Genomic DNA, 23,475 nt, shown 5'->3' with positions numbered 1-23,475 from the left:
GAGTGGGTCAAAGGCCCGAGAGAAGGGTGGTGCTCAGGGGAAGTCGGAAGGTAATCACTGTCAGCCCAGCAGCACGGTGGCCAGAAGCGGGGGGAGAGGGCTCAGGAGGAGACCAGGAGCCACAGACTGAACAAGATCTGCTGAGGACTAAAGAAAGGCGGCCAGGGGGGTCCAAGAAGGCAGCACATGACGCTCAAGGGGAAAGCAGGAAGCAATTTCAGTGCTCACTGTTAGGGAAAAGAGAGAACGGATTCAGGACCTTGGCGTCGGGGCTTGGGCTGTGAGGAGGAGCTTCCCAGGTGCTGACAAGGCTGTGCTGGGGGAGGGGCTGGGGGGAGGGCTGGGGGGTGGAGGGGGGGGGGGAGGGGGAACTAACTGCTGGGGGAATGGCTCAAGCTGTGTCGATGGCATATTTGTGTACAAATGGCATCACAGGCCCACATTTTCTGGGTGTGCATAACATGGATGTAAATTTAAAAAGGTCTAGGACTTCTGGCCAAGATGGAGACATAGGTAGACACACTGTGCCACCTCGCACAACCAAAATAAGGACAACAAAAATTTAGAAACAAGATGACAACCAGAACTGACAGAAAATTGAACTGTATGGAAGTCGCACAACCAAGGAGATAAAATACACACATTCATCCAGACTGGTAGGTGGGGCAGCAGAATCAGACAGCTGGGCAGAGAGGTGTTGCAGCAGAAAAAGCAGTGGCACCAGGCATGCAAGGCACCCTGGGCGCGCAGGTGGCAGCTGGCAGACCTTGGGCTCAAGTGGCAATGGGCAGACCCAGTGAGGCAGCGATTATGAAGCAGGGCACCATGCGCAAGGCAGCTGACTGATGGGGCAGTCCCACATTCTTGTGCAGTTAAACCAGGTGAAATTGGGGAGCGAGACAGCCTGCGCAACCCAGGGTCCCAGCACCAGAAGGGAAAAACAACCAAACAGAAAAGAATGAAGAAACAAGAATTCAAAACAATTAAGAGAGGCTTAGGAACCTTCAGGACATCTTTAAATGTCCCAACATCCACATTATAGGGGTACCAGAAGGGGAAGAGGAAGAGCAACAAGTGGAAAGAATATTTCAACAAGTAAAAGAGAATTTCCCCAATCTGGCAAAGGAAATAGACTTCCAGGAAGTCCAGGAAGCTCAGAGGGTCCCAAAGAAGTTGGACCCAAGGAGGAACACACCAAGGCACATCATAATTACATTAGCCAAGATTAAAATGAAGAGAATCCTAGAAGCAGCAAGAAATAAAGAGACCATTACCTACAAAGGAGTTCCCATCAGACTGTCAGCTGATTTCTCAAAAGAGACCTTACAGGCAAGAAGGGGCTGAAAAGAAGTATTCCAACTGATGAAGTCCAAAGACCTACAACCAAGATTGCTCTATCCAGCAAAGCTTTCATTTAGAATGGAAGGGCAGATAAAGTGCTTCTCAGATAAGGTCAAGTTGAAGGAGTTCATCATCACCAAGCCCTTATTATATGAAATGTTAAAGGGACTTATCTAAGAAAAAGAAGATAAAAAACATGTATAGTAAAATGACGGCAAACTCGAAATTATTAACAACCACACCTAAAACAAAAACAAACTAAGCAAACAACTAGAACAGGAACAGAACTATAGAAATGGAGATCACATGGAAGGTTAGCAACAGGGGAGTGGGAGGAGAGGGGGGAGAAGGTACAGAGAACAAGAAGCATAAATGGTAGGCAGAAAATAGGGGGAGGGCAAGAATAGTATGGGAAATGTAGAAGCTAAAGAACTTATGACACATGGACATGAACTAAAGGGGGGGAATGTGGGTGGGAAAGGGTGTGCAGGGTGGAGGGGAGGGGAATGAAGTGGGGGAAATGGGACAACTGTAACAGCATAATCAATAAAGTATATATTTTAAAAAGGTGTAAAGGAGAAAGGTGCTGGGGGGCTTAAGTCTTGTCCGCGATGTTCTAAGTCACAGGTGGCAAACACAAGGCCAGTGGCCAAATCTGGCCCTTCACCTTGTTTTATCGGAGCTCTCACTTAAACGTTAAGGAGTAGTTACATTTACGGTCTTAAAATTACATTCGGCCCTTTGAAGGCAACCCCTAGGCTGAGGTGGCCCAGGTGAAAATGAGTTTGACGCCCCTGTGCTAAGGAGGCAACAAAGAGAAAGGGGAGGGCGGAGGAGCAGGGAGCAGGGCCCAGGGTGCGGGGCTGCAGCCCTGGTCTGGAGCAGTCGGCTGGCCAGGGTGTGCGGGGTCCTCCCCACGTGGGCTTGGGGCCCCTCCCTGCCCACTCTTTTATTTGGTAGTCTGCATTTAAAATAATTTTTCTTGTAAATGTGAATTCCTTTACACCCCAGGCATGCACATTTTCATTTTCCAAGGTCCCCAGTATTTAACCCAGGGCCCCTTCCTCTCATTTGGGCTACCTGCCTAGACCCTGAAGGCATCCGAGCTCACAGCTGCTGGCTCACATCCGGGCTTCCTGGGGCCTGCGAACCAAAGGGATGCTGGTTTGATTCTCCAGTCAGGGCACATGCCTGGGTTGTGGGATGGGTCCCCAGCTGATGGTGTGTAAGATGCAACCATACATTGATGTTTCTCTCCCTCTCTTCCTCCCTTTCCCTCTCTTTAAAAATAAATTTAAAAAATCTTAAAAAGAAAGAAAGAAACACAACAGGATTTTTTTTTTTAATGAGCAAAGCAGTTTAGAACAAAACAAATCCCAAACCTACAGGGACGCCTGGCTTCTTGCCAGCAGGAGAGGGTGTGCTCACAAAGCTGGAGGCCTGCCAGGGGGCCTGCCAGGCTCCTCTCTGGTGCCTCAGTCCCAGCCTCAGGGGTCAGATGTCCTACCTGGATGGGAGTGTCTGCTGAGGCTCTTGGTGGCAGGGCACACAGTCTCCATTCTGTGACATGTCCCCACAAGGCCCTGCTGCTCAGGGGCCCATGGGCTTTCTGGGGAGTCGGGGAGCCTACCGCAGTGCTGCGACCCGGGGTGCACGGACGGGTGAGCCCCATGGCCAGCACCTGGCCACTCAGGCTGGCGGCTTGAACCAGTGGCGCTCTTCCCAAATGGCAGCCGCACCTCAGAAGCGTGTGGAGAAAGGCTTGCTTGGGCCTCTCAGAATCACCCCACCTGGGCCCCAGAGAGGGCGGCAGGGCGTGCGCCGGGAGTGGAGACGTGCCTGCAGCAACAGCCGGGGGCCTGGCACGAGAGGAGCAGCACAGGTGGGGACCAAAGTCTCTTTGCAGCTGTTCCCCTACAAGTCCAGGGTTCCCAGGCCAGTCTGGGCAAAGGAGCGGATAGGCAAGTGGCCCCCTTCCTGGGGATCCAGGCTGCGAGCGGGGCTCTCTGTGTCCTGCCACTGACAGGCTGCCCCGTGAGGGCAGGCAGAAGGCCCCGCCCCAGGCAGCTTGTTTCGTTCTCAGCACCCAGCAGTGTGGACGGGACGGTCTCGATAGCTAGACGTGCCTCATAAGTGGACCCACTTGTTCCAGTTGACATCATGGGGGAACACGCAGCCCAGCCGGAGGGTGCAGTCCAGTGTGGGCTCGTAGAACGCCTCGCTTGGGCTGGAAGGCATCTCCGTCTCTTCCACCACGGGTCTGGAGAAGAGCGAGACAGCCGCAGGCTTTTTCAGCAAGCGCTTCTTAATGCAGCCGAGGAATTCCAGGCCCTGGAGACACCAGACACACAGGTCGATATGTGCGTTTATGGACCACGCCTGCTGCTTCCCAGAATAGGGGACACCTGAACTTGGCCTTGAGTGACAAGTAGGGATTTACCAGGAGGGTTCAGGCAAAAGGCCAGGACAAGAGAGAGAAGTGTGACCAGCATTCCCATGGGCCAGAACCGCTTCCAGATGTGTTTTTGTTTGGCCTACACATGCTTTGAAGTCCAGGAAATTTCAGTTTCCAGCTTGTGTTGAAGAGTGGGAGCCCCTGGGGACGGGGGTGGCAGTCAAGCCCAGATGGGGTGCAGCTGCCCTCAGAGGACTGAGGGCTCATCTCCAAGCTCTCCCCACCACTCGCCTGCCTGCAGGCCTGTGAGCTCACGACCTTTGCTCTAGACAAAGTGTCAGAGGGAAGACCCTGGGAATGCTGATGTTTAGGCCCGAGCAGCAGCATGGGGCTGGTGAAGGTTGCTAGGAGTGCCGGCCCAGCGCAGGAACCCAGCGTGGGACTGGGGACTGCGGGAGGCTGAGAAGCTGGCTGCAAGCAGGGCTGAAGAGCAAAGAGCCCAGAAGCAAGACAGAAACCAGGCCTGGGACTTGTTGCCGGCAAAGCTGCCTCGGGGGGCAGCGCGGCAGACCTCTCCATGCAGGGCTGAGAACAGAGGTGAAGCACACAATAAGGGGAAGCACCTGGAGCAGAAGGCTCTTCTGAGGAGCCTGGTCCTCTGCAGGAGGCTGCTGGGCCAACCTCTGTGTCTGCTGCCCCTTGTGGGTAGTGCCGTAGCCCTGGGACTTGTCCGGTGCACCCACCACCCCAGCCCCCCGAGACCCCGGCCCCCCGCCGCACCCGGAGCAGCTCGAGCACGACGACGGGCTGCAGCACGCCCTGGTAGTGCTGCAGCAGGCAGCTCTCCGGCACACCGGGCCTGGCCATCACGTGGTACAGCACGGCCTCCATCATGCCCTTGCACACTGGTGTGTTCAGGTGGCCGTCCACAATGCGCCACGGGCGGCTGATGAAGCAGATGCTCTCGCAGTCCCTGCAGGGTGGGTGGATGGACGTCAGGCTCTGTGGAAGCGGGGGGTGGCTGGCTCACATGCGGCACCCCTCTCCACAGCCAGGACACCGGGGCTCAGGGAAGTCTGGGCTCAGGCCCGGGTCACGGGGCTGGGGACGGCCTACCTTCTGCTCCGCACCCCCACCACCGGGACAGAGGAGCCCCAGCCCCAGGGCCCCAGGTGAGGAAAGAGGCAATGTGGGAACCTGTTCAGACTCAGCCTTAACCAAGACACGTGCTCCACAGAATAAAGGTTTTTCCTGAACATCAAACCAGGGACAGGACTGCCACACCAGGCCCAGGTGTGGGATAGGCTCTGGAGTAGCCAGACACTTGACTTTGACCTCTGACTGGGCCCTGGGGGGACTGAATCTGAGCTCTTGGGAGCCGGGGGTACATGGGTCCCTCCAAGCTGAGGGCCATGTACACACACGTGGGAGGTGCCCCTTGTGGGAAAGGCTTCTGTGAAACCCACTGGAGACAAGCCCACTGGAGACAAGCCCAGAAGAGGTGGATGTCCGGCACCTCCAGCCCGATCCACTACATGCAGTGAGCTCTTGCCTTGTCCTTGCGGTGAGCGGCACAACCAGACCATGCCGCACACTTCCACGTCCCCCAGGCTGAGGGTCACTGTGCGGGCAAACTGCCCAATCTGTCTCTCTGTGGAAGGTCTTCATGTGATCATTGCTACTGGGGCTCCCGTCTGGGAGCCCGGAGGGCGAGCTTCCCCAGCTCACCGCCCCTGGCCCAGGTCTCCTGAACCTCAGCCGCACACTCACCGCTCCTGCGCCGCCTGGGAGAGGCTGCTGGCCACAGAGCCCTCCGCCACACCTGACGGAAGAGGAAAGGGCGTGAGAGACTTTACAGGGTGGGGGCCCACCCCTTGCTTTCTCATTCATTTGACAAGTACCCCTGGGCTGTGGGGTGAAGCTGTGACCAAAGGGGCTGCAATCTCACTCCTCGCATGGCCCCCGGCCTGGCAGAAGCGGCTGCGGAGGCCAAAGCCAGCACACCCAGAACAGGACAGGGAGGGGCTGTGGTGTGCACCTGTGGGAGCTCGCTCCCAGGGCCCCCGAGGACCCCCGTGCCAGCAGAGGGGACTGAGCACCTTATCTTCCTTCAAGAGCCCTGACCACAGAGCTGCGTGTAAAGCCCTGACGCAAAAAGAGCCCCGCAGACAAAGCACCTCCAGAAGCCACCACAGAGGCCAGTGTTGAGATAAGGGCTCACGCACAGGACAGGGAAACCGCAGGTTTCACCTGGTGTGGAGCCCGAAGAGCGGTGACCCTTCCCACTTGGGCCACTGCTCCCTCCCACTGGCCACCTCAGAAAACCGCTGGTGCCTCTGTACTGCTCGTCACAGACCTGCTCGGGGGTGCAGAAGCCCCCTGCCCTCTAGGGAAGCACCAAATGTAAACAGGCAAGTCCTTCCCCTCCAGGTTGAGGCTATGCAAAGGTGAGGTCAAGGCTCCTTTTGCCAACAGAGCAGGTTTGCAGTCCCATAAGACAACTGGGCCCAGTTACAGAGAATGGGTGGGGGCGGGGGGAAAGGGGGCGCAAGGTCTGTACCTCTGGTGTCTTCCAAGCCCTCTGGAAGCTGGGGCTGGCAGCTCAGCTGTTCTTTGCCTGGGAAGCTGGGTACCCTGACACCATCTTGGTCCTCCCGCCTGGCTTCCGATGCTCCTGGGAGGGGCTCCCCTGAACCCGTGTCTCCAGCTACGGGAAGGGCAAACGCTGGGGTTTCCGCCCCCTGCTCTTCTCTTGGGCTGGTGCCCAAGCGCACATCCTGGAGCGTGGGCCTCTTTGCCAGGGGCTTCTGGGAGCTCTCAGAGCTGGCCTCCCCGCTCTGAAGGGCCAGGTCAGTGCTGGCCCAGCTGGCACGCCTCTTGCTGGCCTGGAAGCCCTGCGGAGCAGGTGCCTGCCTCTCGGCACGGCTGTCCTCCAGAGAGGGCAAGGGTCTGGCCTGGGGGTCTTCTCTTTGTGTGTCGGTGTCCTCCTCTCTGCCTCTCAGCTGTACTGAGTGCAGGAGCCAGGGCTGGGCAGAGGCCATGGCCACCAGGCGCACAGAGTTGGCGCCCACTTCCAGCACCTGGTGTCGCTCCAAGAGGTCCTAGGAAAAGCAGGAGACACCCTGGGTACCCCAGGAGCGTCGGGGTTTGCTTCCCCTGCCTGATGGGACTTGGCACCCCGAGCGAGCACCCAGGCCCCCCAGGCTGGCTGTGCGGCCCTGGGGCAGCCCCGCCCTCTCCAGGCTCAGTGCGCCTGCTTGTCCAGGAACCGCAGCTGCACACTCGGAGCTGACGTGACTTTCCAAGTTTCCTTCTGCCTGCTGGCGTCTCCCCACGGGACCAAACGCCTCAGTGCTAGCAGTTCTTCTGCAAGAGCCACTGCTGGAACTCCTCTCACATTCGCGCCAGGCCTGCCCCCAAAGCTGTCCTGACCCAGCAGCAGCACTAGCTCTGAGCAGCACATGGAGTCACCATCACCTTGCTTTTCATTTTTCCATTAAAAACCCATGAGTCGGAGCTCAAGGACTTTGCCTGGAGCCTGACCTCACACCCAGGCTGTGTGGGGGTTGGCTACGGGTGCTCGGCCTCTGGCCCAGGCACGAGGAACTCAGGGAGCAGCCGGGCCTGTCACCTCGAACAGTCAGCGGGCCTGCTGCCCGTGTGCCACACTGTGGCCGGGGGACAGCCCCCACCCATGAACTCCACAGGCCCCGGGTGCCCTAAGACTTTTGTGAATAATCAAACTGCAAGTGGACAGCAGTTACCATCACCTCGTACTTCCTGAGCTCATAAGACCTGGTTTGATGACAAGTTCCTAACAGCACTGACATCTCTAACAAGTAATAGGCACCCGACTGCTGCCAACTGGGGGTAACGCTCAGGAGGGCAGCTGAGTCCCGGGGCACTCCATTTATAAGGTCCATCTGTTGTTACATTCTCTGGGTTCAAGGGTCAGTGAAGCAAACGGGTCCAGGTACAGTGGAGAGTAAAAGGGCTCCGGCCAATTGGGCTGAAGGAGCAGAGTCCAGACTGGCCAGACCTCTTAACATCCAGGAGAAGCTGGGTTTTAGACAAAGCTCCTATTTTTATATGTTGGCAACTAATTCAACTTCTAAAAACACTATATTCTATGTCCCAAACCAGTTGCATCCGCAGTGTGTACCTGGCCTATGAGTTGCAATGGATGCCTCAGCTTTCCCAGGCGACCTGAGAGCACAGCTTACCTGGACGTAGTCTGTGAAGGTCTTGGTGCGCTCACCACCTGCCTTCTCAAAGGCAGAAAACCGTCTGCTCAGCTCCACCTTGTCCACCCCAAAGCAACCTGCGGCCGCAACGGCCCCCTGGACCTCCAAAGCTGCGGACACGTCTCCAGGTTTGTACCCAGACAGCTCCACCTGGTGGACAAACTCTTCCAAGCTGCAGGTGTGCTCTCGGTTGTTTATCAGCCTGGTGAACGTGTTGGGAAGGCAGGAGGTTCCCACTGTCAGCTCTTCCAGAGGAGTGGCTGCAGAGGCAGGGGGATCAGAACTGGCCCTGACGGAGCCCCCTCCGCAGGCCAGTGCACCCATGATGCTGCGGTGGAACACTCTAGCGCCAACCCACCGCTCCCCAAACCTTCGGGGTGGACGAGGTTGGGCCCGAGGCAGTTGGGTTCCTGGACATGCCCCAGGGTCTTTGACTGCAGCCAAGGGGTGGATTCCCCTGGGGCCACTGTGATTCTCCTGCTCAAGACTCAAAGTAAAGAGCTCGGAAAAGGGGCAGGGGTCGGAACACTGTGACCCCAAAGCCCTGGAGGAGAGGCCTCCAACTCAGCTGATCCTGGGCCCCGCCCTTACTAAGGCTCCATGCTCAATGCCCCTCAGGCCCTGGGACACACCCCAGGGTCCCCAGTCCTGGGCGCAGGAGCCAGGGCTGCTTTCTGCGCTTCCTGTGGAGGTGTCCTTGCTGGGACACGGCCCTAGGTGGTCACTGCTTTGCCTGCATCGAGCTCCAGACAAAGCCCAGAACTCTAGTCCTGATTATGAAACCAAAAGTAAACACCGCCCCCCTCACTTGTAACAGTCAAGGCAGCCAGAGGCAGAAAAGGGGCGGGAAGGAGGAAGAGAGATGCAGGGAAGGACCCTAATGTTCTCATTCTACATGGAGAGAGGAGAGACTGCCTGCAGCTGGGGGACAGGAAACAGGGGTTTCAGTTGGTCAATTAAAATTTCAAAGGTAATCCACCGAAGCACTAAAAACATGTACAAAAGTTAGGAGTAAAGGAGGTGAGATAATTAATGTAAGTGGAATAATGTGAGTGAACACCGACATGGTGACCCACAGAGAGAAGTTCTGACGTGGGTGTGGGCACAGCCTCGGGCTCCCCACTGACTGGGCCCGGGGAAGAGGTCTGGGGCCCAGGCTCCTCCAGCTGCTTGCCGGGGTGGGAGGTGTTCTAGCCCCGGAGAACTGGGCATCAGCACTTGGCCTTGGGAGCTGGGAGGTGGGCACCAGGGTCTGGGTCACAGGCCGGGCCAAGGGCAGCGCTCACCAGTAGGCCCGAGCCCGGTGGGCAAGGGGCTGCTGCGGAGCCAGAACCTCACGTGGCAGGAGTTCACCACGATGCTGTCGTTGGGGTTGAGGTTCCGGGTGCTTACGATGCCTGGGGCACAGTAACCCCTCATCAGCAGGTAGTTGGTGTGGGAAGCCTGGGGGGCTTTCACCTCGATGCTTTGGCGCTTGCTCCCCGAGTCTTCGTCCAAATCTTCCTCTTCCTCTTCATCCTCTTCCAAGGCTCCGTCCTTCCCCATGCTGGGAGAAGAACACGGGCCTGGATGACCGAGCTCGGGCCCAGCCCGTCTGCTGCCCCGCCATCCCTCCCGCGCGCACCGCAGCCCCAGGTCCGTGCCTGGGCCTGGCAATAGTGCGGGCACCCCGGGCCCTGGCTGTGAGGGTCGGCGCGGGCTGCCACTCCAGACGCCCCTCACCTGCCTTTCCGCACACCTGGCCCTGTCCGCATACTGTCTCTCCAAGGGCCGTTCCTTTTGCCTGAAAGTGCTTCCTAGTCTCTGTCCACAAAACCACCCACTTCCCATCAAATCCTAGTCCAGCTACTACACCATCAAGGACCTTTGACCAACCCCTCCATCTCTGTTCGACCCTCCTCACTACAATGCCCTGTGTGTTTCTCTTTGGCATAGACAAGTCATGCCTCTGGCTCCCCTGGTGGCCGAGGCTCCGGCAGGTGGCCCTGCATGGGACGTGCCCTGGCAGGTCCCGGGTTACAGGTGTGGGGAGCCTCACCAGGGAGCTGTGGGAGGCAAAACTCAACTCTGCTGTCTTCTCTGGCAAATGCCCGCACAGCGCTGATGTGGCACAGAGAGGCCGGCATGTGCTTGCTCATAACTGCAGACCAGATGCCCAAGCAAACGCAGCTGTGGACACCCCAGGGACCAGGAAAGGAAGGTGCTGGAAGCCCCCAGCTGCTCAGGGTGGTGTGTGTGGTGCCAGCATGAGCAGCCGCCGAGGGCTCCACCCTTACCTCTTAATGACCTCGTTCTCCACCATTGAACTGTCCACTACCACGATCTGCTCGGGGATTCTGACGTCCACGGAGACAAGGCCCAAAGAGAAGAGGGTCAGGGCCGCTGCACAGTGTCCTCCAGGGCCATCCAAAGAAAATGCCACCAGGTCGCTTGAGCAGTCATTACCATCCTGGTCTTTGAAGGAAAAATTATCAGGCTGGTCCAACTTGCCAGCAGCCTGGATTCTGTCAAAGAACTGGAACGATTCCGTGCAGGTGGTGCTGGGAAACCGCCACGTGAAGATCCTACACAGACAGAAAGCAGGGCGGGGCCTCCCTGAGGATGGGACGCACCAGCTTCTCTCTTCCCTCTCTGGTGACGGCACTGCATTCCGACCTGACTGCGCCCACCTTCCCCACTTACCTGGGCGCTTTGAGGCACTCACTAGAAACAGGTGCCAAGTGGGAAGATGGGTGTATGTTTTGTCATAACAATCTTTTACACAAGGCAAGCCCTGAGCCCATACAGCGACGAGAGGACACGCACGTGCTCAACCTCAGTGCCTCCAGAAGGCGACCGCCCTTGCCTTGACCTGGAGGGCAACTTTCCAAGACTCTGTACCAGCAGAGCAGAGGGACCTACATCAGAGGGGGACCCACAGGTCTCTCTGATCTGCAGAGCACTGCTCTCGACTCAGACGGGGATGCTGCAGTTCACTAAGTGGCTCAAGGCTGCATGGCCTTGTTGGACTGGAAAGCATGTCTTTTGCTTCCCAGGTCACGGCTCTTTTTACTACGCCAGGCCGCTCCCCGGAAAGGAACAGGGTCCCAGGCAGCGAGATGGACGAAGAAAAGAGAACAACGTTCAGGCTGCCGTCTGTGTCTGAAGGCAGTCTCTGCAAGGGTCTGAGGACCGGTCAGGAGACCAGCAGGGAGAAGGGGAAGGCAGCCCAGGCAGAGCTGCCAGGAACTCCTGGGACTTGTTAATGGACTTCCTCTGTGTGGTCGAGGAGGCCGGGGCACAGGATGCCACGTGTGCAGCGAACAGCAGCTGGGTCTGCCCAATGCGAGGCCACGCTGTGAGCTGCCAGCTGTGAGCTGTGAGCTGTGAGGGGCACTCCTAGCAGGAGGGGGCCCATCGGCCATTCTCAACAACCTACACCACCACCAAGGGCGCTGCTGTGTGGCGGACTGAGCCTCAGCAATAGCTGACAGCCTCACATCGAAGCCTGTGCGCCCACACAACAGGTGACTCGGTGCGGCCCCGAGTGTGAGAATTAGGGACTGAGGCTACGCCACCAGGGAGGTGCACTTTAACTGGACTGAGTGTCACATCAGAAACTCATGTCACCCGATCTGACAGGAGAAAGAGAAACAAACTATCCACAAAAGGGGTAAATGCCCCAACACAAAACACTGCAAGTGCCGGCCTTCTGCCCACACCCGGAGACACGTGTGGGTGAGAACACGCAGTCCCAGGGGCTGCATCTCGTGCACAAAGCCACACAGGCCCTGGCTGCCGTGTTCTCTGATGAGGATGGACGTCCTGCTACTTGCACTCATGTGCATTACCGTGGCCGGTCTCTGACACGGGGTGCCCCGCCTCTCCCACGGCCAGGCCAAGGCTTCCCGAGTGCGTGCCCACCTGTAATAGCTCTGGGACAGCTGGTAGGACATGGGCACGAAGGGCAAAGCCCGGTTCTTCTTCGGGCCCAGCGTGTGGCTGACCCGGCGCCGGTTGACCAAGCTCCTTTTCTGGCACTCCACGAAGGCCTTCACGAGAATCTCATCCTTGTACTCCTGGTACAGGCGGAATGTCTGCAACACAGCAAGTCGCGGGTGAGCAGCAAGCCGGGAAGAGCCAGGACGTGGCGGGGTTCAGGAGCTGCAGCTGACACCTGGGCGTGTGGTGGGCGGAGCCTGGAGGGAGCCAGCACCCTGCCCGCCAGCCCGACTATCACGTCACACCTCAGAGACCAAAGAGGAGGACAGGCGACTGGGGAAAAGGAAGGCTCTGCAGCCCACACCTGCTGCTTTGGACGCAAAGACACCAGGAGTAAACAAACGCCAAATCACCTGGGCTACCACTGTCTCCTTCTCCTCACCCAACACATTGTATGTCTGGTGGGCTCTACCCCAGACATGGTCCCAAGTACACCCGGTCCACGCTGTCTGCGCCACCACCGGCTAGTTCCCCACCATCCCCCACCTCGGCCTCTAGCCAACGACCCCCCCGCCCCCGCTTCTACGCGTGCCACCCCCTCCACCCTGACCGTTCTCCACAGCAGTCACCCTCTGATGCCTGTGTCGGACCGATGTTCCTTCCCCAGCTCACACCCCATGAGGGTCCCCGGCAGGGAGAACGCCCACCCTCACTAGGATGGACAAGGACGCCTGTGAGCGGGACCCTGTTCATCCAGCCTCGCCTCCGAGTCCGCCTCCCATCAAAGCGCTGGGACTGTGGAGCTCAGTGGGCCTGTGCCTACACTCTAAGGATGATGTGAGAAGGGCTGGCGTCTTAGGGGAACTCGGGGCCCCCAGCTCCTGCAGCTGAGAAGAGAACAAGCAAAACCTGACGTGGCCCCGGCCCTTGAGGAAACCACAGTCCCAGGGGCTGCTGTGACGCGGATGCCGGGTCTCCGACACCCACCTGGAAGGACTGGCAGGACTTCATCTGGCTGTCCGAGAGGGCCAGCGTGCTCTGGATCAGGTTCTGGAGCACCAGAAAGTGAATGTCGTCCATGCTGAAAGAGAGGGCGGCAGCGTGACACAAGGGCTCAGGCACCGTGCACCCGGGCAGGCTCGGCTCTCGTTAACGGTGAGTTTCCAGTCTCACAGAAGTGACCTGAGTACCCACGCTATAAACCAAGACAAAATACACAGTGGTTTTTAAACCCCACGAACTGGCCCATTTTTACAGGGAAAAGGTTGCAGCCGGGGGGACAGAGGGTGACATAACCTGGAAACATTTCCACGACAAATAGCAAATGTGGTTAAGTGCTTATATTTTCTTTTCATCCAATTTAAACAAGGTTTCTCCAAAGAGAATGGGCTACTCACTGAAATATAGAGCTAAAATCAAACTGAATATTGGTTACCCAAGATGGGGGGGAAAGCTCAACTTTCTACCCACTTTTGCTCAGAAAGCTCATAGGCCAAGGGCTCAGACCTTTCCCCAGCCCATCCTGAGGCCAGGCCAGTGATGCAGAAGGTCAGGGGTCAGTGAACTTCGCCTGTAAAGGGCCAGATAAGCAATTTAGTCTTTGTAGGTTATCTAGTCTCCATGCAATCGCTCAACTCTAATGTGTTGATGAAAGCAACACAGACAAGACACAGGGTCTGGCTGTGTTCCCATAAAACTTTACTGACAAAAACAGGGGGCAGGCTGGATCTGGCCCCAGATGGCCCTGTCCTGGGTTGCAGTCAACCCAATCAAGCAGCTGAGGCAATGGCACTTGGTGTCAGTACTTGCCTATTAAGTTCGTCCTCCTTCCCGATTTGGTATTTTTTGTCTCCAATAGCCAAAACTCGGTACCTGCGTGAGAAACAAGAAAAGAGCCAATGCAACATAGCAGACTCTCACTGACCTAAGCTGCAGCTTGCTCCAGATGGCCACTTATTGGCTTTTAAAAAATGTTAAATTCAACTAAAATTCAAACATGTACATATATTGGGTTGGCCAAAAAGTTGTTTTTCCATAAGATGGTTCTAGTAGTGCTTAGTTGTCTTTAACGTCATCAGAAACAATTTTGTTAGATAAAAAAACATCAAAAATAGTGAGTTTTTGTGCAACCATTTTAACATTGAAGATGGAAGAAAATACATAAGATTTTCAGCATATTAGGCTCTATTACTTCCAGAAAGGTAAAAATGCAACAAAAACGCAAGAAAAGATTTCTGCAGTATATGGAGAAAGTGTTGTGACTCCTGCAATGTGTCTAAGGCGGTTTGCACAGCTTCGTGCTGGCGAGTTCCCACCGCACGATGCCCTGCAGTCAGGCAGACCAGCTGGAGTTGACAGCGATCAAATTGAGACGTTAACTGAGAACAATCAGTATTATATACCACACAGGAGACAGCCCACATACTCCAATATCCAAATTGATAAGGTTATTAGTGAAAATGAAAAATGTGGATTTTATGGAAAAAACTAAATGGACTTTTTGGCCAACCCAATAAACTAAAATGAGAATATACTGTCTTCTGTTCATCATATTGAGTGTTGAGCCCTGGCGGGTATAGTTCATTTGGTTTGAGCATTGTCCCTTAAGCAAAAAGTTGTGGGTTCAATCCTTGGTCCAGGCACGTATGATCCCCTGCTCAGGCACATGCAGGAAGCAGCCGGTTGATGCTGCTTCTCTTGCATCAATGTTTCTCTCTAGCCCTTCCGCTCTCTCTAAAAACAATGAAAAAGTGTCCTTGGGTAAGGATTAAAAAAAAAAAAAAAGACAAGGGTTGAGAAAACAGGGAACATTCATTGACTAACAAGTATAAAATGAGATGGGAACAGGCAGGCAGCTACTGGTTAATTGCAGGCTTATTGTGATTAAAAACAAGCACAGGACAGAAGACTGGAAGAAAATACCCAAAAGGGGAATGGCTGTATTAGGTGTTGGAATTACAAATTATTTCTTTTTTTTAAAGCTTCATGTAAAGTTGTTTTATTGTGTTCATACCACGCAAAAAAATACAAGAATCATAGAACTGACTTTTCAAAAATATTGCCATTTGTAAGCCATTTCATTGGTTTCTACAAAACTGAAGTTGAAATTCATCTTTGCCATAGTAAATGTTTCCTAAAATTTAGAAGCAGGAAAAAGCACTTTTTCAGAAAAACAGGCCAACTATTTTTAGTCAAACAAGAAAATATTTGGAACCATTTTTGTTTTTGTCTTGCCTGCCAGAATGCTGAAGAATAAATTTAGAATTAAACTGTTATGACTGAAACTTTTTCTTTCCTCTAAATGGTTCGTTCCTTTAAATTCTTTAATTATCTTCTTTTAAAACTAAAAGTTGACCCAGAACTTCCCTGAAAATCTGTGGCGATACAAATTACATGCAGGTGAACAGGGCATGTGAAACAGTTTATATGTGAATATAAACTGTGCCACTGGGTAATCCGGGGAACATTTTACTGCCATTAACAAAACCAAAACTCCCAAAACAGCTAAAGGGTGTCAACTCTGAAAATGACTGTGAATCACTCCTTAGGCCTGGCACACGGCGGGCACTATGTAATCTGTCGAACGAGTGGAAGGATGAGGTCTCCAACAGAAACACGTGGGCTAACTGCAAAGGCACGATACAGTCCACACACAGAACAAACTGATGAGTGTCGTCTCCTTGATGACGGTGATGCACAAGTCCAGTGGCTGGAGAGACTGTCTGGAGGATGGTGGAGAGGGGACTCACACTGGGATTAAGCAGAGGAAATGGCCTCGTTCACAGAACACGAGATTTGAAAATCTCCCAGGGTCCTGTGCTCAAACCTAAGTGTGTCTTTCTCCAGAGGCTGAGCGGCTGAGTTGGAAACTGCAGGGGCTCTGAAGTCGGAGCAGCCTAGGCTCCAATCTTGGCCCTGTTGCTCACAAGCACTGTGACCTTGAGCAAGCTAGTTACATCTGAGTTGCCTCCTGTGTGAAAAGGAGCAATCTTAGCAAAAGGGCACCAGCCACCCGAGAGGGCCTGCAGGGGAGGGTGAGTGAGAGCACCTGGGGGGGGCTGGCGGAGCCTCCCTATTCCAAGTCACTGGGAGTGATGAGGCGGCCACAGCCAGAGGGACAGCAGGGGCAGCTGCAAGGCTGAGTTGGACTGTTGGCCTGTGGCGGCCCCAGCCGGTGACATCTTCTCCTGCCCCACGAAGATCACACAGAACCTTCCTGGAAGGACCTTACCTGGCAAAGAGCTCCTGGACTGTGTCTGGGATTTCAAGGTTAGGATTCTTTAGGGATGAACTAAACTTCTCTTTAAGCTTCTCCACAAATTCTTTAAACTCGCTGGCGCAAACCTTTTAATATGAGAGAATATGTTAAGCCCTTTCTCTCCCTGAAGGGAGGTTTCAATGAGATATGTCAAGGAAAATCTCGTGACAAACTCTCGTGGCAGCCGCCTCCCAGAAACACTGTGCTGCTCCTCCGCCTTCTGGCCTCCCCAGCCCACCGAGTCCACCCAGGAAGCAGAGAGACGCTCAGGGATCTGGCACACCCGGTACCAACAAACACGCTGAGCCTTCACAACTATCCCGCCACCTCTCTCTTCCAGCCCCAGGAAAACCCAATCTGTCCTGCCCGGTCCCCGGAATGCCCACTGTGCCCCAGCCCCACCAGCAGGCCTGTGCTCCCGTCACCTCGCCACTCCCAGGTTCTTCCCTGGCTCACGCCGTGTGAGTCCACCTCCTTCCTCTCCTCCAACTCGCCCCTTGCTGCCTAACTGTGGACCCCACACCCGTCCCCTCGTGCACACCTGCACTGCAGCCACCCCATTCCAGACCAGAACACCACGTGGTCTCCTCACCACCCTGCTACCTCCAGTCTCACCCCTCGGTGTATCCTCTGTGGTCTGGCCAGCATGCCGACGACACATCCAGCACAGGGTGTGCTCACTCCTTCCCTGCTGCATCTCGCCGCGCCCTCCCAGCACTGCGTGCACAGGCCACCTCACTCCCCCCTTCCTTCATGGCCTTTGCCTCAGCTGGCTCCTCCTTTTTAGAGTCTGGGTTTAGTGGCTGCACTAAAGCCCTCTGTAGTGGACACTGTTGGTCACCTACTTTCTCCACCTCCATCTTGCTCAGGAGTGGAGCCAACTCTGACGTGGTTTGGGGAGCATGCGCGCTCAGCCCATCTGGATGAGTCAGGACGGGGCTAAGCCAATGATGGCAACCCCAGGGGCTTCTGGGAAAGGCTGCCCCCTCCCTGACGCGAGAGCCCAGTGAACCCAGGGCAGCCCCTGTCCCCGCGTCTTCCTGTCGTTGGATCCTGTTGTGAGGACCCGAGCCCCAGCAGTCAACCAGCAACCATGAGGTGACTGGCATGAGGATAAACAGCTGGCTGCTAGGGACTGGAAGAGCAGTGACAGAACAAACCTGGGTCCTGATGACATCTCCGCTTTACTGCGCATGCCCACAACTGCCTACCTGCAGCCTGCTTGGCATATGGGAAAACAAAGCCTCAAGCCCGTGAGGTTGTCTTTCTGCCACTTCTGTCGCACGCGCCCCTGGTGCTCCCATGGGCCCGTGCTTTCCTCTCTCGGGGCGACTGCACTGGTCTGCGGAGCCCTTTACCCCTCTGCACGTCCTGCTGCCCGTGGCTCCCCGAGGGAAGGACCGGGTCTCCTTCGGTCGGCCTCGCCCGGCCTAGGGCCTGACACGCACACAGCGGAGGCCAGTGCTCGCCCAGTGGGCGAGGGCTGAGGCGCAGAGACAGAGAATCCCGGCTCCTGTCTGCAAGCTTCCCAGGCAGTCTAGCTGCTTTTATAACTTCTTGTCCGCTCTCCTCAAGGAGCTGCCCTGTTTCCTTAACAAGCAGGCCCCAGGCCCAGCAGCACTGCGAAGGTGCATGTCGAACGCTGAGCATCTTACATGCTAACCCTGGAGCCAGATCAAATGAAGTTCGAAGCCAAAGAACTGACAAGTCCTTTCCTCAAGTGAGCATGAAAATCCCCGAGTCCGTAAGGCTGGCAGAGGCACCGTGAGACCCGGGGTCGGCACCAGGACCCAGAAACCGCTGCCTTCAGAGCAGGCCGAGCCCAGTCAGTGCACCAGGCCTACCTTTGGGTCTTCGTAGTCACATTTCCGATTCATGAAATCGCCAACGAGGGCCTTATCTTGGTACACCTCGGCCAGGCACACCCTGCAGAGATCAAAGAGGCCGGCAGTCGGAACGACACCCACGCCCAGAACCACCAGAAGGCCTTTGGTCTGACATCTCTGGCTTTGTCTAACCATCATGTGGGATTTATTTATAGAACTGTTGTGCGATTATGGCTTTTAAAAGTGAAGGATGTGGGCTGAGCCAAACTGATTCAAGCCAGGCCTGTTACTGCTCACACTCTCCACCCTGGCCTCGCTGACCTTCTGTCCCCCACGTGTAGGCGGAGGAGACCAGCAACTCCCAACAGCCCTCATGGGACTCGGGACTCAGCCAAGACCAAATGAAACAACTTGTATGGAAGTGTATCGTGAATCTAAAAACATTGTACAGGCATGGGCGCGTATTACTGTTAAGAGCTCCAACTCCCCCCACAGCACTATCTGTCGACTCCTCCAGGATGGAGAGAGAGCCTGACTTGCCCAAAAGGAAATGGAGGGAGAGCCAATCAGAGTTCGCCGGCTCCCTATGAGCCAAGCACTTCAACCTTTATAAGAGCTTGCAAGACAGAGACTGTCATCCCTCTGTACAGTTCAGTGAGGTGAGGAGCCCCTGGGGCCACACACATGCCAACAGCCAGGGCAGGTGGGGCAGGTGTGGTTATTTTTGGTGTCATTATCCTCTTTGCAGGTGAGGAAGCAGCCTCTGAATGGATGGGCACCCCACCCTAGGCCTCTCCGCTCTGAGCTGCAGTGGAGACAGAGGCCCAGGCCGCCGCCCCTGCAGTCTCACTGCACTGCCAACTGACTGTCACTATCTACTTTGACAAAAGAAGAGGCTGGACCAGGTAATCAGAACCCTCGAGACAGAAAGGTTTAACATTCTGTGCACAGGAGACAGTGGTGGCTTCACATGGGAAGGCCCCTTGGTATATGTAACATGTGGTTCGCAACCGGGGTGGTTGGCCCCACAGGGAACATCTGGAGACACTTTGGTGTCACATTGGGGGGGTGCTGCTGGCATGTAATGGGCAGAGGCAGGGATGCTGCTCAGCATCCTACAGTGCCGAGGACAGCCTCACAGCAAAGGGTTATCTGGCCCCAGTGTCCGTAGTTCAGGGCTGGGCCTGTCTGTCTCCAGTCCGGCTGCTGCAAGCAGCCCACGGCTGAGAATCAGCCCAGAGCCAAGCTCATCACATGAGTGACCAGTTGGCGGAGGCGGTGCTTCCCAACCCTGCCATGTTTGTGCTTCTGGCCCCACTCTCCTACTGGCTGCCTCCCCCCAGCTCAGAGGCTCTCTGGTGCCCCGACTCAAACCCATGCCTGTGGAGGAGTCAGAAGAGGAGCCTGTGGAGGATGGCAATGGCTTCCCCCAGGGCTCCGTGAGAAGATCGGGGGGAAGGGGCAGCCACACTGGCAAGACAAATCACGAGGGACATGCCTTGTGACCTAGCCAGCCAAGGTCTCCACACAACCAGGCTCTGGTGGGGAAACTCTCAGGAACACCCAGCTGTGCTCAGGATATGGCTGAGTGGCCCTGGTCCAATGACCCGTGTCTAGCTTGTTCTCGGGCAATTAAGACTGAGACAGCAAGAGCTGCTCTGGAAGGCTAAAAACTGCAGTGAGGGTCGGCACAGGCCTCTGCCTTCACCGCATGCTGAGTGCGTGACATTCAGTAAGTCACCTGGCCTGTTCGGTCTCTGTTCTCCATGTGTAACAAAGGGTAGCAACACCTACTTCACACAAGGTTTTCCTAACATCTAGATAATACTCGGCATGAGGAAGGGCCACAGTCGGGCCTGGCCCTCAATACATCAAGGACAGGCTCACCAGTGAACACCGGCACTGGGACGAGCACTGGCCAACTCAGCGAGCTCTGCCAGGATTTTACACTGGAACGTAAGCAAATGGGATGAGAGGAGAGGAAAGAATGAACTAGAAACACTGGAATAAACTCGTCCTGGATATGAAAGTTCAAATCAGGCTTACTTATAGTTCAGATAGGCTTGTGGGTTTTTGACTATGAAGCGAGCTCTTCGTCCAACCGAATGAGATGTTTTATCCAAAGACTCTTCAAAGGTAGCGTGCAAAATGTCCCGCACAACCTGCCAGTGGACAAACGGGCCCTTCACCTGGATGGGACACAGAGTCGGGACAGGGAGTCAGCATCCTCGGAGTCCGTGCCTGGGCCGCTGACCCGAAGGGGTGGGAAAGTCCGCCCTGCGGAGCCTCCTTCCTCGGGGGACACTCCACCCTGCCCCCTCGGGTCTGCTCGGTCACGGTCACTTGGCACCGACGATGTGCCTGGCACGGGGTGAGGTGCTGGGCAGAGAGGGGTAAAGTAAGTCCTCGGAGTCCTGCGGGAAAGCGTCTCCTGACAATACGAGAGGTGTTCAGAGGGTGCCGGCTCGTGCTGACTGAACGGACAACGAGTTAGGGGAGGTGATGAACATACACGATGTGTTTAGTTAGAGGGCTTCACAGGCTTAATTATGGAGTATGTGTAGTCAGAAACATTCTGGATGTTCCATTAGCAGAAAACAAATGTGCTAAATCCCCTGGCTGGTGTGGCTCAGTGGACTGAGGGCCAGCCTGTGAACCAAAGGGTCACTGGTTCAATTCCCAGTCAGGGCACATGCCTGGGTTGTAGGCCAGGTCCCCAGTAGGGGGTGTGCAAGAGGCAACCACACACTGATGTTTCTCTCCCTTTCTCCTCTCTAAAAAATAAATAAATAAAATCTTTAAAAAAGAGCAAATTTATTAAAAAAAAAGAGAGAGAGCATGTGCTAAGTCAGCAGACTCAGGAGAACACTTCAGTCGCACGCAGGAAGGCGGAGCTAAGAAAGGGGCAGAACCATGAATTTTCTTACGGTCCCGAGTGAGGTGGCCCAAGAACATGGTGTTAGTCCAAGTGAGCGGAGGGTGTGCTGACCTGAACGTGCGGGACGCTCCTGCCTCCTCCAGCTACATCCAGGGTGGGTGGGGCAGACATACCCTGACCCCCTTGATAAAACACCCATTATAGAGGCAGAGAACACAAACTGGGGACAGCAACAGTCCCCTCCAGGTTCTTCCTTGGAGAAGGGACTGGGCTGGAATTTAGGAGGGGGCTGAAGGATGAGAGAATCTGGGAAAATGGTCGAGAGAGGGGATCTAATGAGCCTTTGGCAAAGAGCATCCTGGCACAGGACATCTCTGTGGACATCTAAGTGGACTTCTCTTGGCTGCCTCTGCTGAGAACAGGAAACACCAAAGGGGCCTCAAGCAGCGACCTCACCTATCTGCCTAGAAGTAATCCTGCCTGCAAGTCTCTGCATTGGACGCTGGGGAAGCTCGCTCTTCTGGGGGCTGCTGTGAACCACCCGGAGGAGACAGTCGCCCACCTGGACCATGCCCTTGCCATGCTGCATGTGGAGATGAGACCAGCACAAGTGGCGAGAAGAAACAGACAGACCAGGAGCCAGCGAGGCTGCTCTGGGGAATGTGGTGAGGAGATGAAGTCTGGTTTGGGCTGCAGAACCTTCTCAGAGGCAGTGATATCAGAGGAAAAGGGAGTCTGCTAGACAGGGAGCAAGTCCCTTTCCGCCCACCAGGGATCCAGGGACACAGGCCCAGAGGACACAGGAGTGTGAGGGACTGTGGCGTGGCAGGTGGAGAGTTAGGCTGCGGCCACCACACCATTCCACACGGCTCTGCAGACACCGACTGGATGGTTACTATGTGGCAGGCACCATGCGGGGGGTTACAGCGAGGAAAACAAGTAAGTCTCTCTGCCTTGAGGAGCAGCCACTCCAGTGGGCCAAGAGGTGCCAGAGGCAACAGAAGCAGCATGAAAAGTGTCTGTCCAAGGGACAGAGCAAGAACGCAGTGATTACTTCCATTTGACAGAGTCAGGGAAGTCTTTCTAGAGGTGACAAGCAGCTACTGAAAGAGAAAGCAGAATTTTTAAGCATGTGAGGGCGAGGGGGAGGGGAGCAGGAAAGGCGAAGACAGAACGGCGTTGGTCTGCTTTGCCTGCAGCCAGGCAGAGTCGTAAGCATCAGCTGAAGGCTGGGAAGAAGCGCACGAAGCTGGAGTGGTATTAGGATGCAGGATCCTGGGGCGTGCTTTCCCAGGGGCCGCAGTCGATGAGAGAGGGGCCACAAGCCTCCAGTGGGGGTCGGACAGGAAAGAGCTCCCCGGGAGAGGGACGAGCAAATCAGCTGGAAGGAGCAGGGGACCGGTGGGCCGAGTACCTTGGCGTTGAGGATGTTGCTGGCGATTCTGCAGAGCATGAGCAGCCCGTCCTCCCGCATGGACCAGGTGACGCGCAGCCGGGTCATCCTCTGCAGGGCACTCTGGTCGGCCTCGTCGTGGTAACGCACGCTTTTGCTTTTTTCTTCTTGGGGCTCTTCTAAGGGTGGGGGGGGGAGAAGGGAGGGAGCCTATAGCAACTGGTTTGGAGCTGCAACTCTGGAGAGAGGAAGGTCTCTGCCCAGCTAGTAAAACTTGACCAAGGGTATCAGTCGACAGAATCTCATTGTGTCCAGAAGCTATACAACCAACCACAAAAGACTCAGTCCTTCCTGACAGATTTTTCACTGCCATTGTCACTTCCCTGTGGTGAGTTTCACCGTGAGGGACTGGGCACCCTGACTGCAGTCTCCTGTTACCCGCCCATCCCCATTTTTTTCCTCCAGTGGTGCTGCTCCCTTTGAAGGCGCACACACACAGGAGTTTGTGCAGCAGGCTCAGGGCACATTTGCTCAAAGAGTGCCCCCTCCCCCACCCCTCTCTGCTGCTCTGCGACCTCAGAGATGTCGTGGGAACTCTGGCGCACTGTGGGAACAAGGCCCATCCACGGGGCTGCCCTGAATATTGAACGAGACCAAAACATCTAGTGTAGCGCTTGGCACACAGTAGCTACTAAGTGAAAGATAATAGTCGCTAATGTCATGGAATTATTTACTATGTACAGAACACTGGTTTAAGCTTTTTACATATGTTAACATAATTAAAACAATCCTTTGCAACAACTCTATGAAAAAGATGTAGTTATTAGCCCTGTTTTTGTAATTGCGGGGTCTGAAACACAGCAGGATACAGCAACTTGTCCAAAGTCACAAAACTAAGTAGCAGACCAAGGATCTGAACTTGAGCTTGTAACCACTGGGTTTTTCAAGGTCTCCTTCCCAGGAGGGGGGGGGGCACTGACAGCAGTTTCATGAGGTAGACACCATACGCCACCTCCAATTCTAAAAGACTGTTAGTGATCTTCCAAATTAAGGCAGAAGAAAAACAGGGCAGGAAAATTTGGATTCAAAGTGACACCACAACTGTATTTTGCCTTGTAAAGAATTCAGGTCTTTGTGAGCCAAAATGATAGGCAACGGACACAAGGCTGTTTGTTACAAATACTGGCCAAATCACTCAAAACAGGTTCCTGTTTGAACA

The 23,475-nt window shown here is 55.2% G+C and overlaps 1 protein-coding gene across 2 annotated transcripts in view; it reads right to left on the bottom strand.

Annotated features, from left to right (window-relative positions):
• Window positions 1–2,670: 2,670 nt before the first annotated feature.
• GTF3C1 (general transcription factor IIIC subunit 1) overlaps window positions 2,671–23,475 on the bottom strand; it is a 72,631-nt gene continuing 51,826 nt past the window's right edge. The window contains exons 24-37 of one of the 2 annotated variants that reach the window (XM_037140016.2): window positions 22,278–22,435; window positions 20,032–20,174; window positions 18,004–18,085; window positions 16,133–16,245; window positions 13,711–13,773; window positions 12,889–12,982; window positions 11,884–12,056; window positions 10,257–10,544; window positions 9,267–9,526; window positions 7,960–8,240; window positions 6,297–6,837; window positions 5,507–5,558; window positions 4,517–4,709; window positions 2,671–3,672 (exon numbers count right to left, since the gene is read on the bottom strand). In XM_037140016.2, coding sequence (XP_036995911.2) covers window positions 3,469–3,672; window positions 4,517–4,709; window positions 5,507–5,558; window positions 6,297–6,837; window positions 7,960–8,240; window positions 9,267–9,526; window positions 10,257–10,544; window positions 11,884–12,056; window positions 12,889–12,982; window positions 13,711–13,773; window positions 16,133–16,245; window positions 18,004–18,085; window positions 20,032–20,174; window positions 22,278–22,435 — 2,645 coding nt within the window. In that variant the 3' untranslated portion in view covers window positions 2,671–3,468. The remainder of the gene's footprint in view (window positions 3,673–4,516; window positions 4,710–5,506; window positions 5,559–6,296; window positions 6,838–7,959; window positions 8,241–9,266; window positions 9,527–10,256; window positions 10,545–11,883; window positions 12,057–12,888; window positions 12,983–13,710; window positions 13,774–16,132; window positions 16,246–18,003; window positions 18,086–20,031; window positions 20,175–22,277; window positions 22,436–23,475) is intronic. The other variant, XM_037140017.2, reaches the window with a different exon arrangement.

Source organism: Artibeus jamaicensis, unplaced genomic scaffold, assembly GCF_021234435.1.
Source record: "Artibeus jamaicensis isolate MK-2021 breed Jamaican fruit bat unplaced genomic scaffold, CSHL_Jam_final contig_700, whole genome shotgun sequence".
NCBI lineage: Eukaryota > Metazoa > Chordata > Mammalia > Chiroptera > Phyllostomidae > Artibeus > Artibeus jamaicensis.
The sequence above is the reverse complement of the archived record's forward strand: the minus strand, read 5'-3'. Positions and strand labels throughout refer to the sequence as shown.